At 38.1% G+C, this 19,542-nt stretch overlaps 1 protein-coding gene across 1 annotated transcript in view; it reads right to left on the bottom strand.

Moving 5' to 3' along the window:
- Positions 1-3,195: 3,195 nt before the first annotated feature.
- LOC103917619 (chromosome unknown open reading frame, human C16orf72) overlaps positions 3,196-19,542 on the bottom strand; it is a 33,366-nt gene continuing 17,019 nt past the window's right edge. The window contains exons 2-4 of the mRNA XM_009324807.1: positions 19,342-19,506; positions 14,868-15,143; positions 3,196-6,643 (exon numbers count right to left, since the gene is read on the bottom strand). Of these exons, the coding sequence (XP_009323082.1) occupies positions 6,399-6,643; positions 14,868-15,143; positions 19,342-19,506 (686 nt within the window). The 3' untranslated portion in view covers positions 3,196-6,398. The remainder of the gene's footprint in view (positions 6,644-14,867; positions 15,144-19,341; positions 19,507-19,542) is intronic.

The following is a 19,542-nucleotide window of genomic DNA, read 5'->3' as shown; positions in this document are numbered from 1 at the left end:
CCTGTGGGCAACCCAAGATTATGTTCATTTAAAAGAAACACCACACATATCGTGTACAAGCACTTACCAGAAATACCTCGACATTCAGACACACTGCATTCAGCACAGGGAGACGCTCCTTGTGTAAAAGGTCTGAATGGGCCATAGTCACAAACAGGAGGAAGAAAACCAGATGCAGACATGGCTTGTGGGTGTGTGCTTTAAGAAAGATTAAATCAACCTGAAAACTAACTCTGAAGGAACTCTTAGGCCTTCTTGTGTTGAAATTATTATTATTAAAGACCCCAGCTATTGGGATTTAAATATGTTGAACCCACTTCCCTGGAAAATTTCTACATGGGAGAGATGAATTGCCTGTATTTTGGGAAATGCGTCTAGGCCTAAGGAAATCTGAATTTTGGCAAGACCACATCCAAAGCTGTTACAGAGCAAGCAGAGGCAGACAAGTTAGTTTTTAATAAATAATCTAAGACTCCAAATGAGTTGCACCACTGCACTGTCATCTGGCAGCAATGGAAGCCTCTGCAGCTACAATATTCAGAGCATCTTCAGCAGTTTCCTACTCTGAAAACTACAATCACTTAAATCAAAGACTTCAAAATTCATCTTAGCAGAGAGAAATGCATCTTCAGTGATTCAGGTTAATGGCAACGGTTTCTCCAGGGAGAGGAAAAAAGCCTGCCTACCATGGGAGATCACAGATGCTCTTCCACAGGAAGTCATTTACATGTAGCCATGAAAGAGCAAACTTAACTGTGAGCTTTTCCAGCAGAAAGGCTTAGAGATGGAAGAAATAATACAAACTGTGGTTCCCTCAGTAAGATGAAGAGTTGGATCATTGGCAGGATATTCAATGCATGTCTCTAGAAGATGGTCCACCTTAGCTGAGAAGTCCACTCACCTCTAAGCACAATCCACACATTTCTTTTTGTTGGTGCTTTTAGAAAGAATAGGAAAAGGGGTTTTAGAAAACTTTTGTAGAAGACAGCATTATCTTCTGCTGTGCTTTATGAAACAAATACAGGGCAGTATCACTGTTGTCAACTTGTGGCAAAATTCTCCCCCCAGAGCTTTAAAATTTTAATTACATTCAAAAAAGCACAGTACGTATTTTTAAAAAATAGCTACAAGACTGCCCTAAAGCATTCCAAAGGTGCAAAGATTTGTGGTTTGAAAGATCATTAATTTGCGTATAGGCAATACTATACACAACTAGAGTTATTAACTATATGAGATCAAGTAATTACTCAGTTAAATAGCAGAAAAAGCTTGGTATTTTCTCCTTACTTATCTTACTCTTGGTCTTGCACACCGCATTATAGATAGGACTCCGGGAATTCACTTCAAAACAAGAAAGCTAGATTCAAACAGTTACCAATACAAAAACAAAAGTATGTATTAAGTAAGAAATGCTAACCTTTGGACTCCTCAGCACTGACCATATTCTGTGAGCAGATACACACGGCTGTATGGGCAGGGGCTGGAAGCGACCCTATCAAAAAACTCCAGTAGAAACTTAGAACAAGATTCTTTGTATATCTAGTTTAAATGCAAACAGTTTGTATCCTCTGCTTGGATGCTTTGTAAAAAGGACACTAGATGTACAAAATACCAGAATTCTTGTGGCTTGAGTTTCAGAGCTAGAGAAGCATCACAAGTTTCTTTCCGGCGAAGATGCAAGACAGTGTCACACCATGACAACACAAGTGAGGACCCCAGTATTTCCTTTCATGCATAGCTTGCTGTTCTGTTCTCTGGCATCCAGAACCAACTTCACCTTTACACTTAAAACAAAGTCAGTATCAAGAATGGTGAAATATTACAAAACATGATTAAGAGTGGTCTTAAGATGCTATCTTAACCAATTGATCAGAATTTTTATACTGAAGTTCAAGATTTTCTACAAGCCATAGTGCCTGCCCAATGGGCTCGTAGCAGGTTCCAACAAGGTCATACTCTTGTGCACTCCCCCACCACATCCCACCTTAGTCAATGAAAATACAGCCCTTACACAGTCCGTGTTCAAAAAACCCAGATGCTGTAACATCAGCCACAAGAGCAGCAGCATCACTAGTCAAAACAAGTCACATAGGAAGTGCTAGAATCTCATTACCCACTGAGAAACATTCAGCTTCTAAGTCTCTTGTAACACAGAGCTAAGTGATGCTTCCACACTGCACAAGTGAATTTGGTCGGTTTATTCACTACTACCCTTGTGAGCTTGAGACACAATTAGTTTCCCTTTTGAGATGGTGTGAAAGGGGCCCAGTGAGAGAATGACAGCAGAAAGCACCAGTGTTGACTACAGAGCCATCTCATCATAAGCTCTCCGAGAAAGTTTACCAGCCCCAAACTATCCACAGGAGTTATACACGCAGACAAGGAAAGCTTTAGAGGGAGGCACAGTTACTGACAAGTGCCAGTGCCTTCCTCATTACCTTAAATAACCAGAGGACCTGGAATGAGAGCACCACTGGGCCTCATGGCTACCCCAGGCAAGCCCATCAGCCCCACCTGGCAGGGTGATCTCAGTGGGACAAGTCAGGTGTGCATTCCTCATTTCTGCCAAAGTGTTACTAGCTCTAGGCCAACATTTGAAAGATACTGTTTTATTAGAAGTCATTTAAGAATACTTTCCAAATCCCCACTGGAACATTCCATTGGCTAGAAGTGAAGAAATGTTAACATTAATTAAAAAAGACATTTTTAACTTAAAAGCTCCTGCAAAATAAAGCTTTCCTTCATAATGAAATTCAAAGGTTTAGGGACACCCATATAAAGCAGGAAACACTTCTAATTAAAGCACCAAATTTCACCTCAATCCAAAGAGTCTTTTGCAAGAGATTGGAAACCTCTACTATTGAAGTCAATACCACTTAACTTTCTAAAGAGGTTTTAACTGGCATAGTTTAAGATGCTTTTCCTAAGTATTAGTGATGTTAAACTCTGCAGAACATCTTGTACAAATGCAACAGTACGCCCCAATTCTTAATATCTTCATTAGTCCATAAAAAACTAAAGGAAAGCCTCTTAAGCATAGCTAGACTGAACAGCTACCATCAAATTGCATTCCTAAAGAAAAATCCTACTCTGCAGAAGCAAATAAGCCTGTCACCTCACATGAATCATATCTTGTTTTGGGTTTACAGATGGACTGTTTTATTCAGAAGCTTAAAGAACTACAAAGCAGCCTGATTAGTTGTATTTATTTTTTTTTTTATTAGGTTTATTATGACTTAGAGTTTCTATTACTCCAGCTGGGTAAACCACATTTGAGAGTAAGTTTAACTGCAGGACTTCAGTTTCAGCCAAAATCATTTTTGCATTACTTTATTGTAATATAGATTTAAATTTAACATTTAAAACTTACTTCATTAATAAGCAAGCCAAGCTCAGTAGCTTCAGTGCAGGATGTACTTTATGTAACTTGCCGCACATTCATGTTAGATTTGATGTACATGGAGAAGAGACCTGTCAACTATACGATTCATAGGAGAAAGCAAAAGTAAGCACCATTTTTACCAAACTAAACGGTTCTCAATTCAGGGTTTCTTACAGGAAATCAACTCACTTCTGGCTCCAGGAGCTACAGTTTGGATAATAGCTGAAAGCTATTTCCAGAACATCAGTTTTCTACACTGGCACAAGAAATAGTCTTCAAAGCAACAGGTACTGGATTTTTTTTTTATTTTTCTTAAGAGACAACCTGTTCTCCTTGTGTTTACCAGGTGAATACATGCATTTTTGATCATTCTGGCAGAGGTTAACAAAGAGCAAACAGTTGGGGCTAAACAAAAAACAATCAAAAAGTTGCCAAATATTTAAGGTACAAGCAAAAAAACATTAATGCAACCAGTTTGATATCTAAGCCTGCTTTCTTTCAAAGAAAAATGGCACAAATTAAATAAGAAGCCAGACAAATTTAGTTTTAGGTGGTACTAGACTGAATTAACACTTCAAAGCATTAACAGGATTTATTTCACTGCAAGGAAGGGGAGAAGTAATTTGAACAGGCTCCATATATTTGGGCTAGACCAGAAGCACTGTTACAGTTCAATCCATATATGCAGAACTGATACCAATATGATGTTACCTTTACCACATGTAATAGTAAAGTGTGTTAGAAGTTGCAGAGCATAAGCATCTTAGTTGTACAAGCCAGTTAATGAATAAACAGAAGAGCTGAAGAATGGTTCTCACACATGTCCTTTCTGTTCAGGACTCCAGATTTTTCTTCTGGAACAGAAAAGTCCCTCTGCCAACAGCCTAATAAATACTAACAGATATATTTAGATACCATCTTCAAAATCTTTGTTGAAAATGCAGTCTCCAAATGGAAACTAGCTTTATACAGTATTAATATTTTACATAAAATAAGTCTTATGAATCGTAGTTAATAGCAGTAACTGAAATTAATGTATACTGAGTCTTGGGTGATGTGCAAGTTCAGCTATGTAACACAGGTGGGGGCTTTGAACAGTTTTTACTATCTTGCTTTGGACAGTTCTTACACTTGTCCCATAAACTACAGAACCTCTAGCTACAGTATTGTGCAACTGTTGACATCTTCAAGAGCTCTTCAATGTAAAGAAATTTGATGGAAGCACCACAAAGCAAGAAAATCATGCTCTTAGTAGAGAGCCTTGAATTCTGAGAATTTAACACATCATTGCTGTCTTGCCTTGACTACAGAACACCAATGAGAGGACATCAGGGTAAAAAAAAAAGGAGCAAAACTACAGTGAAGCCTGCTTCAAACAGGGAAGAGAATAGAAAAAAGATCTGACCCTACAAGCACATAAGCAAAAGTCTTGAAGAGCTGTGTATTAACATGGAGCTCAAGGTGCCTTAACTTAGCTAGAACACCACAGGTTTTTTTAGCATTGTGAATCTAGTATAGCTGCATTTCATCCAAGAATCAGCCTATGCTTCCAGTTAAAGCATGCATATACCACCTCACTAAATACCCCTTCCCAACTTGCAGGTTTGGAGCTCTTCATTTTCTTATTCCTCCTGTATTATCCCTTTCCTAGGCAGAGATTGAGAGGCCCTAAAAGCCAGAGCTCTCCACCAGAGACTTGCTGCATTTACATGTAAAAACAGTTCGGACACTCTGAGACTGACACATATCCTTCCCCATTCAGAAACAGATTTGCAGCAAGATCAATCTTGATCTCTAGTTCAGTTTTAGATTATGCTTAAGTTATGGCAGCCAGAGTTCAATCCTATGAATGTAAGCTCAACACAAAAAGAAAGCCATTTATCCTTTTTAATTCATCCAGAGCTTTATAATCAACTTCCAGTTTTAAATTATTTTCTTAGCACTTCACAGAACCTGCATGTCACTCCCTCCTGAAGGAGATGGCATCACACAGAATCTTGTTTAAGTTAGTCCAAGTTTCCACGTGACCAGAAGTCTTACTTGTTAGAACACACCCCGTTTCCAACTATTCCCCCTCATTCCCTCTCCTCCCACCCCTCCCAGCAATGGGCAATTACTTCACAAGAAATGTAAAATGGGATATGGGTGTACACAAAACCTACCCTTCACTAATACTGAACAGAAAAGCCTATTTTCCAATTACAGGACATCTTTCTCTAAATTTAGGTCAGCACTGGTGCAGTCTGCACTGTGTATGATTACCACAAGGATAATACCAATAAGTACATATATTTTCTCAAACTGATTTAAAAGCCTATGAAGTTAATTGGGGAAAGTTTAATATTGCTACTTCAGAGCACTAAAACACACAAAGTGAATCCAATAAAGATCATTGTATTGATTCAATATTAAGTATTAATTGCATGACCATCATAGCACCTCTTTACATTATCACACAATCACCAGAATTATCAACTGCTTTTAAAACTAAAAAGGGTACAGTCCAATATTTATAACTTGCACACTGTTACTATATAGAAACTAGGTGCATGGTACAGTGCTGCAAAAATGGAAGCCTGCAGTTTTGACAAAAGATGCCAAGTCATGTTGTAGACAATTTCAGTCAAACTGGCAATACTGTTTAAGCAAATACTCAACACAGCAGGAAATAAAGGACAAAAAAAGCATTCTATAACCAAATAAACATCTGAAATTTCCTTTCCCTTTAAGAATACAAGTAAGGTCACTTTTAGCCTTGGAACGGATACATGTTTGCCTATGATGATCTTGCTAACTACTACACAATATCTGATGTCCTCTGCTAAGAATATAGTTTAAGAAAGCCGCAGTTACAAGAGGCATCTAATGTAATATCTAAAATTTCCTTTATGGCAATTATTGAATTCATTTGTCTTAAACAGTGAATATGGAAAGATGGCCTCATGTTTCCTTTTCAATAGTACTCTGAGGATCAAGTGGCTTTCAAGCAGCATGGTGGGTTTGAAATTTTTGCAGTTTAGATCATTCTGTTGCGTTTATGAGTTGGTGAGTCTGTAATGACATCGCCACACTGGGCTGAGGTACGCTTTCTAGTTCCACCATTGTCCAAGTGGAGTGCCATTTCTTCTGATATGAAAGTGTTCAAGTCAACATCATGGAGTCCATTTCTCCTTCGACTAGCATTGGAGCCACTGCTCACGTGAGTGGGCGAGCCTGGGGTACTTGAGCGAACACTTATACTAGCCATTGCACCACTAAGACCTAGGGGGAAAAAAGAAAAAGCATTTAGGTCAAACAGCAAAGAAAGTTAATACCCCATGTGTGGCAGAAGGGATGACACTCATCTGACTCTTAGTAAGATGTTAAGGCACTTCACCCTATTAATTGTACCACACTTACCGATTCGAAATCCAGACCACACCTTCCCAGCTTTTAGTCCATATAAGAATCTAGCAATTAATAGAACTGCTTTTTATGACATTAAAAGTGAGCTTATACACCAGGTTGTAACAGCACACTATGGCAAATGCTAGCTCCATAAGCATGACATGCTATTCAAAATACATGTACATACTCAAGAGTAGACTATTCCAATATGAAGGCTTCACACTAGATCAATAGTTACACAGAATGAAAATCCCCCTACCAAGGGCTTTCCAGGTTGACTTGGTCTTGTTTCAAACACCACCACCCTGCTCCCTTTCACTCCCTCAGTCACCGTAGATCAAAAGAAAACTGCAGTATGACAGCAGATCTCAGGCAGGTCTATACCACAGCTAGTGTTTAAATAAAAGCTTTATTTCATGGCTGCCACTATTAGCCAACACATTAGTATTATCAGAATTCAGAAGAGCACTTACAAATAAAAAAGTAAGCCAAGCAAGACCATATGACAATCCCCCAAAATTCGCTCTTAACAGACATGATCCAAAACACTGTCACAGGTACCCTGCAATCACTTTGGTTTGTGTTCAGGTTATTAATAAACTTTGTTTTAATTAAACATTTTATTTCTTGTAGAAACAAGGCCATAAACAAGAAAACCATGAACTTAATATACACTTTGTCTTCAGCAATGTTACTATTACAACTTTGCAAAAGTGGGACATTCCAAAACATAAGTTTAGTAAAGGCTAGTACATGAAAGCCTAACAATTCTTCTCAGTTTGGAATTCAGGCTACATTTGCAGATAAACAAGAGCTCAGATTAAGGCAAACATCTTTGCTATCATAACTGCTTCAAATCTGAGTATTATTAGGAAAGTACAAAAACATCTGTCAGCCCTAGAAATAAAACTACCAAAGCAAGAGTCATGCAGGAAGATGAAGAACAGCAGAACAAGATCTACAGCCGTATATTTTTCTAGCAATAAGAACAAGCAAATGTTCAGCTGTCCACGAAGATTTCTGCCTCAGTAACCTTCAAAATCTTCAGCTATCTCAGAGGTTCTCTAGTCTTAAATACTCCATACCTTTGTCCAGCCATCACACACCTGTGTGTGCACAAAGCCATTTAATACACATATGCATATCTAGTCAAGTAGGCAGCCAGTGACAAGTAAAGCCCAACAAAACCCTATCTATTAGCTGCTGATAGGCCAAACAAGCAACTTCAGGGGCTCTGAAGAGAGAAGACTGCTAGAGCTACTAGATCAGCTGCCAGAAACCTCAATTGGAAGATAAATGCTAAAGCCATCTGCAGCAATGGCAGGTTGATATACAAGTCAGGATAAAACAGGCCAGCCGATTTCACCCTGTTGTACATTACTGTTGAATGAACATTTAAAGCTTAGATCTTGTAGTGTAGCAGCACAGATCTTCCTGTGTAGCAGCACAGGATATACTTTTACATAGATTGGGCATTACGCAACAAGTAGAAACAGCCACTAATCACTGATGCTTTCTTAAAGCTTTTGCTTACAGCTTTAAGTGTTGTTCCACACAAGTCAGAAGCATGGTCTGAAGCCTGATAGGGACCCTGCAGGTTTTAATATTAAAATCATCTTTCATTCATGATGGCAGAAAGTATTTAAACAGCAGAAGCTGTTTTAGTGAAAAGATAATTCAGAAACAGTGTTTGTTCCAGTAATCCCAGGATTAAGGTCAAGCTTAAATTCAAAACCGTTATGAAAAGAGGTTCCTATACATCTACCAAAGAAAGTAAAGCAGCTAATTGGATGACATATGTAGTAGCAAAAAAGCAATTCAGATACCATAACTTGGATAAACCACTAATGTGCAAGATTTGGGCAGGTAACAAATCACTTCACAATTCAATGACAACAGCAAGTTTAATTTCAACTGGCATAACATACATAGAAAAAACATTAATTCATCCTGTACATTTAAATTGGAAAAATTTGACAGTGCACAGAAGGTGACATTGTTTCAAACCCAAACTGATTGCAGATATTTCCCCCCACATCACTATTCCAAGCAAAATTGCTCTGAACACACAAGTTCAGTGTTACTTCCACTAAGAGTCAACAATTTACACCACTCAGTCATTTACTCATATTATACAACCCATAGCCAAATGACCAATATACTAATTGTTTTATCATTACATCTTTTCATTATGCCTCATGCCCAAGTAAGGATAGAAAAAGTTATTTAAAATAAGCCCCAAAACTGACCTGTGATGCAAAAATACATATTCTGGCATCATTCAAGAACTATGTTTAAGCAAAGCCTTTTCAAGCATTTTTTAAAATAGCAGATATAAGTCAGAATTAAGAGATGCATGTGTAATATGCTGCAGCATATTCTAAAACAGACTACCAAGGTTTGCAAGCAATGCCTCAAGCAGGCATTGACTTTCCAATATTTAGGTAATACTGAATCACTGTACATATTTAAATACACAAACAGCCTTCAGGAGATAAGAAGTTAAAATCTTCAATCAAACCTGATGTCAAAGGCAGGAGAGTAGTTTTGAATTCATTTCTACAAAGACAGGAGAGTACAAGGACATTGCATCACAACATGGACCTCTAGTTGCAGTTTAATCTTGCATCTTATACAGGTATTTAATACTGAACTAGTAAGTCATTACTGAGTATGCTAACAGACTCAGTGACAATTTGGTATCAGTTACTGGCAGTTAACCATATTACACAGCACTACACATCAATCCAAGAGCAGAACCGTCAAACATAACATCTAGATCACAGTTTAGGATTGGGTAATCAAGCTAACATGTAAGAGTCAAAGAAAATTGGAGGCATGCACTGAAATACCAAGTTGCCATTTCATGGAAGCAAAATCTTTGAAGACAATCAGCAATGCAATAAAAAAAGTTCTATTTTTTTGTTGACAGAGAAAGCATCTTTCAGGATCTGAGACTGAACTGTGATCCACAGTTCATTCTTTCTTGGAAAGTTGTTGTAATGCGAAGAGGAAATCTCAGAAAAGCCATTTATTGTGAATTATTCCGAGTTTAAGTTTTCAGTGGACTCTGAGACCAAAGCATTTAACCATTTAAAGCAGAAAGCAGGCAGTAATAGATACTAGGAAGTAGTAAGATGGCATGACTGTTAGCAACACCATTTCACAACCTCAAATTTCTATATTGTGATTAACAGGACCTAACCACAGGCACATCAGTTTTGTCTCTACAACAGGATAGAGATTCAAACAGCTACTAAAGTGTCTTTACTTCTTTCATGATCTTGTGACCACCCCTGAAGTCTCCCACTGCTTTCTACAGGAGACATTTCCTTTTTTACAAGAGGCCTTTAAGAAAGGACATGTGGCTCTTTCTCCCTTTTTAAACTTGAAAGGATTGAAGTGGAGGGCATACCTGAAATATTTTGCAGTACTTATTACATTCTCACTCCTGCCATATCTTTCAGTCAAATCATCAACAATATGGTGTTTCATAGCCACTAATTTCGAAGAACTCTGCTTTTATCTGAAGCTACATTCTAAAGCATTTATTATAGTACTATTAGACAAAAGCTGCAGTATAGAAGAAATTGTGACCAATACTACCTAATTTATAACTAAGTAATCTCCAAAACTATCAAGTGATTAGAATGCTTGGCTAAAAGTATGTGTTTTATGGAGTATGAAATACTTAAGTAAATAAAACTGTAAACTCAAAATTAGCTGGTTTATCACCACTGGCCTAACAAACTGAAGATGCCATTTTATCTGTACTATAACCATGTCCATAATGAGTATGAGTTATTCAGGTCACTACCACAGCATAATATAGTGGATAACTACTGTTCAGTATAGTAATAGTATTAACTATTGTTTTCCAGAAGTTTTAATCAGGAAGTATCAAAAAGAACATTCACGCTTAGATAAGTGTGACTAAAGCAGGAATTAGTTAATAACCCCAGATAAATACAAAATGGCATGCAGACAGATCCTTGTCACTCCTCTATGTCCTACTCACCCTTTCACAGTACTGCTCAAAGAGCAAGTTTTAGCAGTACATACCAATACACAACTCTGATAGCTATATATATACACACAACCTTTAAGTTAAACTCTTTCACACTAATCCGAACTCTGCTCTCCCATCCCCTCTTCTATCAACTGCTTCTTCTCCACTCTGCTAACAACTACTGGTGTTTTATATTGCAGTTTAATATTTTGAAAAGAGAATAAGAAGGAAATTCAGGCTCTTTAAAGGGGCCAAGCCACACACTTCTACATGCTAGAGCAAGGGTTCCACCCCCCGAGACTAAATCACATTAAATGATGTACATCAACATTAAAGCTAAGGAGAAAATGAACTAACTCCCTCACTGTGCTGTTGCCCATTCACATCATTTTCAGTTAAGAATGCTCAAGTCTAATGTATTTCAGCATTGCCTTCCCATGCTTGCTTCTTCCCCCTTCTCAGATCATAGCATTTTCTCACATTATGCTGGGAAAACAGTTTATAAAGCATGGAGCATATTCCACATGAAGACCACAGCATCATTTCAAACATGGACTGTGCACAGCCACCAGCACTGCAAGACTTAGTATGCTGGCTACAGTCAAGCAGAAAGTGACATGTCAGCTTTTGGGAATCTTATGACTGTTATCTCAGTTTGATGTAATGCTGTCATTTGAAACTCATCTCTTACAGAATTGGATATGGCAATATGCATCCAGAAAGTAGGTGAAGATACATCCATACCTATGCTAACTGCAATGACATTTTAGGGTCTGGTGTAAGTTAAAAACCCAACTGTATATTTAAGATGTTGAAAAATAAAGGTATTTACTTTCTACTATCACATCTTAAAGTGCTAAGCATCAGATGCACAAGTTCTTGAAGTTTCAGAAAAATCCACTTGAACTTCACAGTAAAACAGCATCTATTACCTTGAGCTAACTACTCAGCTTTTCTTTAAGGCTTTAATTTCTTTTCAGGTATTCACAGTTCAAGTTTCCAGCCATGTTATATTTCAAAGATCACCCATCAGCACACTAATAATGGAAAGCTGATATTAAGGGCAAAGATTTTTTTTATTTACCAGAGTTCAACTATCTCAAGAGGTTACTTAGTTCCAAAAACTCATTCTCAAGTACCCTTAAGTTACACTAAAGATTTCAGTAACAGCTGCACAGCATATGTGCCATAGAGTTAAAAGAAAAGGTAGATCACATACGCCTTAAACATTTTGTGTCAGTATAGTTTTGTCATGATCATTTTGCTTTTAGCTACTGTAACAAGTCTTGAAAGCAGAACAGTAGAGAAGAACAAGTTTCCTTACAGCACAAAAACTACTGATAACTAATATCAGAAGGTTAAATTTTGGGTTCAAAATCCCTAGTTTTCATCAAGAAAACTGTTAGCTACCTTGCAGAGCTATAATATAGGTCAGACATAACCAGGTTTGAGATAGAAGAGATAAGGTTAAAAACCCAATTTTAACAGATTTCTCTTCAGATGCAGCATAGTTTTAAGATTGTACTGATACCTAAAGATACTACCCTTCTCTAATGTTTTAGTCTAGGGCATACATCTAGAATCATGTTTGATGTTCCAGGAAATGTTTAATTATAAGCTACTTGGACAGAAGCTGTGGTAACAAAGTTTTCAGGTGTGATTATAAAGCATTTAGAGGTTACATGATCAAAATACAGATATTTCCCCCATCAAAGAGCAAGATCAACACATTATAGGAGCATGGTCTTTAGACATGTTAGTACCTATTTGAGAAGTCAATAAGCCAACTCAACTTCAACAGAGCTTCACTTGGTGTCATAATACAACAGATTCATACCTATCCTTGCCTCACTGAAAGAGACCTTGCTTAGAGCAGCAAGTTTTAGCATTACCCATCAAATCTAATCCAGCCCATCCACGTTACCAATAGAGAAATACTCCATTTCCACAGGAAGCCTACCAGCACAAAACAAAGACTCACTCCTTTACATGCCAGTCAAAAATTCCCCTTAAAGCTTTAGTCCTGAACACTTGTTGAGACTGCTACTCACTATCATCAGGTTTTCTCATGTTTCCTCACAATACCCAAAAGCAGCGAATCACTTTTAAACAGCCTGCCAAAAATGAAAACAAACATAGCCCTACAGAGGACATTAATTTACACACACCTGAAGATCCTACACAGGTTTCAACATCAAAACACAGTTTGAGAAGCCCTGTGATAAATAGGAAAATAGTTTGGGAGATAGTTTAACCACAGCTTCCTTAATGTTAAAGAAAAGGAGGGGAGAAACTGGAGAAACGCAGACATTGTAGGCGATAACCTAAAAACAGTTTTGAGGCCAAATACAAGCCTAGTCACTAAAGGATTAGCACAAAAGCATTTGTGTCAAAGACCAGATTGAAACTGATACCAGGAGAACCTAATCCAGAAGGTGACTGACATGTAATCTTGTCAACCAGCTGATGAAGGAGAAGAGTGCATTTCTAGCCCCTGCAGTGCCAGTACAGAGCAGAGAACTTCCTACAGTCCTCATGACCCTGTATTAGGTTATGAAATATGAAAAAACTTTATACTTCATGGTTCAGATTCCCATGCTATATATAGAGAAGTGATTTCCATAAACCACCTCTATACAAAGCAGATGCTAAGAAACAATACAAGGACATGAAGAGAGCCATATTACCAACAGAAAATGCCTCTGAGTTTACTCTGCTCAAGAGCTCACTGTGCTGAATGAAGCGAGTCTACCCAGCTTACTCTCTTTACAGTTAAAACCAACTGCACACCGGATTCAACTAGTGTCAGAAAACAAGATTTTTTTAAGAGGGTGTTTATCACATCAGGTGAGAGCCAGCTTCTGCAGTTGTTCTCCTCATGAAATTAGCTTTACCTACTGAATAAACAATACTGGTGCACAGAATTCTCTAGCCAGCTTCAACATGAGAAGGAAAACTGACAAAAACTACATGACTGGGTGGAAGCGTGCTTGATTTAAACGGCAACAGAGCAGCAAACAATACCAGAATTTGGCTGTCACCTAGACAGTAAGTGTCTGGCTTATGTATCTTGAAAAACCACCACAGCATAGCAGAAGCACAGACTGCACTTTCAGGAATCCACTCATCTAATTAACTCATTAATTCCACCCCCCCACTGAGACTATTGAGACAGTAAAAATTCATTTAAGTTTCACAGGTTGTACTTCTAGATAGCTTGATTTTTTTACTTTTAGAATGGTCTACTATTTATACAAGTTATCTGCTACCTTTTAGCATTTCAGAAGGCATAGTACCCACAGGTGAACTTCATTTCACCTCAGGAGCAATTTAAAACACATTTTTCTTTATCACTTGCTAGGTAACAGTCCAATGCAGAATGAGCTACTGCATATTCACTGAAAAGGAGAAAAGATACACCACCAACATTGTTGGTGGTGGCAAGGAAGGAAATTCAGTATGACACTGGAAGACATTTAAGACTGAAAGTGAACTAGAACTAAGTTCTGGACAGGACTCAATTATTGCAGTGACATGCAAGTGAAGTACCCTTTCCAGGGTACTTTAAGTAGAATGCTAAACCATATTATCCAGTGCATAACAACAAGGGTACTGGAGTGAAGGTACCCCAAAGACAGCAGCTTCAGACATCAAATTCCCTCCCTAACCCTGCAAAAATTTGCTAGTTATTTGCTACTAGTCAAATTTTAACTAGTTGCTAGCATAGTATTATCATTTTCCAAGAATTCTGTTTACTTTAGCATTGGTATGAATGCTACGTCTTTTCATGCTTCAAAAACACTACCAAAAGTTGATACTTAACTGTTGAGTTCACAGCTGTAGAGTATTACAGATCCAAACCCCATGTTTACACAATACCTTTTCATCATTCAAAATATTTGACTATGCAACTTTAGTTAAGCTACATGCCTTATACATGCAAAAACTCCCTTGAGAATTAAGGAGATACCTTCAGCTGGAACATCAGGTACATGACACATTATGACACCAATAATGGCCAAGAGCCAGACATGCTTTAAGAACCCCCACCCAATTTTAACCAAGTAGTATTGAAAAAATTAGTGTTACCATGCAGAGCTATGGCTTCACGGAAGGGTTGCAAATCAGTCTCTACAGATGAGCTAGTTTCTGTTGAAGTAGCTCGGTTAGGGGATACTACAGTCAGTCTTGGGGGAGCTCTAGAATTTCTTGGAGGAGGAACTTTTCCACATAGGAAGCTGATCAAGTCTTCTCTACGAATAGTTCTTCTGCGTTTTTTAACCCAAGCTAACACATCCTTATTTCGACGCTGATAGCCAATCTGAATTCCTACATCAAAGCTTCGCTGATGGGCATCCACACTTTCTGCAAGAAGACAGAAAAAAGCTTTCTTAGTAAGTGTTACAGATAGAGCAATGTATAGTATGGCACATCACTGACATGGCTTCCTGTCAACCATGGGAAAGAAGTATATCTTCTACAGGTTACTGTAACGCAGTACCAAGTTAACTGTAACAAATTAGCTAGCATTGAATATGAGTCATATTAAACCTAAAGAGAATATTAGCTAAAAAGTTCCACCCCTTTTACAAGTCAAAAAGTCAACAGCAACTCAAGCACCACCTAAACAGCATTTACTATTATTTCAGGGTCAACACTACAGCACTGTTTATGAAACCATGTTGTATTAACATTAAAAACATGCTTTGAGCTTGTCAGTCTGAGGAAGGTACTTAAATCAACAGACGATACACTTTGAGACACACTCTTAAAGTGCATTGGTACAGTCAAGAAACCCCACAAAACCAAAAGGAATAACTGCTTCTCTTGATTCTGACAGGTAAGGAATTTCCATAAAACTCACCATTTCTTTAGAGTCCCTCTAGTTTCATCTGAATTTCAATTGCAGAGGCAATTCACAGGAGGCCATGATTTTGAAACTAGTTAGAACACAAGTGTCCCCAATGCCTTTCAATTAGGCAACATACCATTTACAAAGGAAGTGTAAAAAAATTTCCTTCCCCATTTAAGATCCCATTGCAAATTTGATATACAAAAGCTTTAAACACACTATCTGCAATTAATCCTACTAAAAAACGCAGTTTCATTCTCCATTGATGTAATTGGTCAGCTGTGCACATCAGTTATAACTGTGCCTCTAAGAAGCATTCTTAAATGCCTTATATTACACTGCTTTCAAACTTCAGTAAGTACATTTCTGCCTACTAGTTTGAGTAAGTTTCAGACAACAGTAACAGGTGGTACAAACCATATTCTCTACACAATTATGCTCATCTTGTTTGTCAGATTTGTTATCACAGCTTTGCCAACAGCTATTTCAGTTTCATGAAAATTACTGCTCTGTTAGCTCTTGCTCCATTAAAAGACATCAACATATCCACTCCAATTTCATTTACTTGATTTCCATAGATTTTTTAAACCTGGAAGAGCTGATTAAAACAGCTTTTTATATTCTTGCTTTGCTAATGAAGTCCAACTTAAGAGCCATTTGCCCAGAACAATATTAAGAGATTTAAGAACACCTGTCCAAGATACTGGTTTACAGGTAAGCAGTGACATACACATCTAATCTAGTTCTCACACTCAAAAAACCCAAAAATAATCACTATTAAATGTTATTCTTAAACTTATGTTCTAAGGCATCACTGCACGGTCCACAAAAGACAGCACCAAAATCTACACTATCAAGGAACAGCACTTCAAACATAACACAACCTACCAAAAAAGAAAAACATCTCAAATTGTTCATAGCTAAATCTTCGGGCTTTTAGAACAGAAGCTATACAGGTATACGTAGAGTACACTTAACATGTTACTTTTATGCACTCTAACAGTATTTTGCCTATGCTGCTTTGTAATCAAAAGGCTAGAAGATTTACAAATACTAATTCCTGTGAAAGCAATGGCAACACAACAGATTATTCCTCCAGCCATTTTATATACCACAGCAGCTAAGGCTCCAATGCACTCAGTAAAAGCTATCTAAAGACTTTGGAGCTAATTTGGAAACTGACAGTATTCCTTTAATCACTTCCTGAAATACCATGAGAAAGTCCTTCTGAGAGGTGGGAAGCCCAGCTTTATGTCAATAACCTTCTTTCCTTGTACACCAGAATGCTTTACAAAGGACTAACTATGAACTAGTTATGAGGTCAAACACACTGACAGCTGATGTAGCCTGGACAAATTTCAAGCATCATTACCCTGGGAAAGATTAGATTTTCATGGTAAAAGCCATAACTACTTTGTTTACAAAGTTAAACTGGCAAAATATAAGCAGTCAAGTTGCCTACATCCTGAAATTACCAAGTCAAAACTAACATTACCAAACATTTAGCTTTTTTTAATAAAAATAAGGTAAATTGTAGGCTCAGAACTCTTATTCTAATATATACCCAAGGCTTTCTACAGTGGCCTTAAGTTCTAAATCCTACATTACAAGCAATGCCTTCACTTCTTTAGTGCAATCTGGAAGATTATCAAATGTCTTTAAATGAGGCCTCTATCACCAGCACCAGTCAAATTTGTGATCTAAGACCTTCGCAGTGTGGCATGATATTAAACTTCTAATCTATTTTCAGAAAAATGCTGACATTCAAGACATCATGGCATTCTCCTTATGCACTCTTCCTCATGCAGCACTTGTTAAAAAGAATTTTGAGGCATCAAAATTCCAATCGTTTATCAGATCAGAAACCAGCTGACAGGGGAAGAGGCCATTTCTGGCATTGTTTACCACACCAAGTATTTCTCCAGTGGTTTGACAGAGTCCTCCAAAACATGAACATTACTGAGTATGTGAGAAACAACAGGAGATTTTTGAAGAGCCATTTTCATCACTAGGGAAGGCAAATTCACATTAAAGACTCCAACTTGCCTAGTATGCCAGTACCTAGATGGTTCTACCTGTGTTCCCAACAAGTTTGTACCCACTTGGAAGTTAATTTAAAATTGAAAGATGGCAGTTCTGAATAACTGAGGTACTTCAGCACTTCTTAAAAATCTGTTTTAAGGAAAGATTTGTTTCAGGTGCTGCTTTTTGAAGTATTACATTACACCTGACTGAAGACAGCTTCCTACTTAAATTCTAGTTTCCCTGATCACCACATACATAGTCTTCTGTTAATCACATTATTGCAGAAAAATTGGGCTCATTTTGCCTATAGCACAAGTAATCAAATGATGTAACCAAAAATAAATAGCCTAAGTCTTTGCAGTAACGATGCTGTAAGGGAGAGCAATGCCATTTGTAAAAGATGACTATAATTATTCCAGACAACTTATTAACACTACCTGCTGCTACTCTAGCACCATGCTCAAGTGACTAGTGTCCCAGACCATGTTCTAGTGACCCACTCCCTCAGGCCAACACCTACCCTGTTATGTGATGTGCTGCCCCTTTATATGACCTATGACACATACACAACATCCAAACGCACTTTCTGCAAGAGTCAAGGCTCTGGCAGTGAGGGTTATGCATCCAAATTTCCTCCTTGCTCTGTTCACATCTGTCAGAAACCTGATCAGCCATCACAAACATGTTACTAAGTTCAATTGTTTAAAGCAAATCCAAAATGGGAAAACTGGAGACCAATGAAAGAACGTGCAGGTAGAACTAGAGATAATGCTGTACAGACCAAGAAAAAACATCCCCCCACAACTCAATAAAAATTAAACTACAAGTCAGAAAAACAACAATTTGGAACTTTAAAGTTTTTTCCTTCCTAGCAATGCAAGACAGTAACAATAGGAATCACGCTGTGCCATTTAAGCCTCCACTGATATAGATATCATTTTTGTACAATCTTTTAAACAAGATAGAAACCACCAAATGATTCTTCTGCAGACAAGAATTCTTTTGACAACCCAGAGAACAGCAGAGTTCAGAAACAGATCCTGACAAGTAGAAACACACAGTAAACCAGCACAAAAGCACAGCCACATGCAGAGTGCACTCTTATCAAAGTTTTGGCTAACACTGTTTTCTTACAGCCACCCTGGACACAGTCATAATGACATTCTAGTGCTTAAAATAAACTGGGAGGCTTACTTAAGAAGCCTCACTGTCACAAGATAAAACTTTCTATCACTAACATCTATGGAGAATTTTACAAACACTAAACCCAACCTATGCTTCACTGCAAATGTACACGTATTATACTGATATCCCAACGTTTAATACACCATGAAATACACAAAATGCAGAAAACTTAAGTACTGTTTAATAAGCTATTGCACTCTTCCCTTGAATTCATGAGAGCAAGCCACACAAAAAACATCCTTTTTCAAGAGTCTCAAAGTAAAACAGCTTTTAAGTTATTAGTCACTGACACGAGGCAACAGAAAAGATTCAGCTACCGTCAGCTAAAGTGGCCCAGGGAAAACCTGCAAGATTCAGGAAGCAGTCTCGGGTTAGATTTTATCAGGGTGAATAAGAGACATTAACAGGCCCTGCTTATGAGTAAGCCGGGGCAAGAGGCAGAACGGGGCCTGGCTCGGCGGGGAGGGCTGCCGGGGCAGCATGGGGGGGGCAGCCCCTTACCTTTGTAGAGGTTGGTGACCGCAGTGGCGGCGTTCTGGAAGGGGACCCAGAGGGAGAGCCCCGGCTGCTGGCACACCCGGTCTGCAGGGAGGGAAGGACACACGCTGTTTATTTTGGAGTCACCAACTCCGAACGGCCATGTTAGGTTTCGCCATTTTGTTCCACCTTCCGAAGGCAACTCGGCATCACGGCCGAGAAGGG

This window comes from Pygoscelis adeliae, unplaced genomic scaffold (genome assembly GCF_000699105.1).
Source record: "Pygoscelis adeliae isolate BGI_AS28 unplaced genomic scaffold, ASM69910v1 Scaffold85, whole genome shotgun sequence".
Lineage (NCBI taxonomy): Eukaryota > Metazoa > Chordata > Aves > Sphenisciformes > Spheniscidae > Pygoscelis > Pygoscelis adeliae.
Note: the sequence above shows the minus strand (reverse complement) of the source record. Positions and strands in the feature narration are given on the sequence as shown.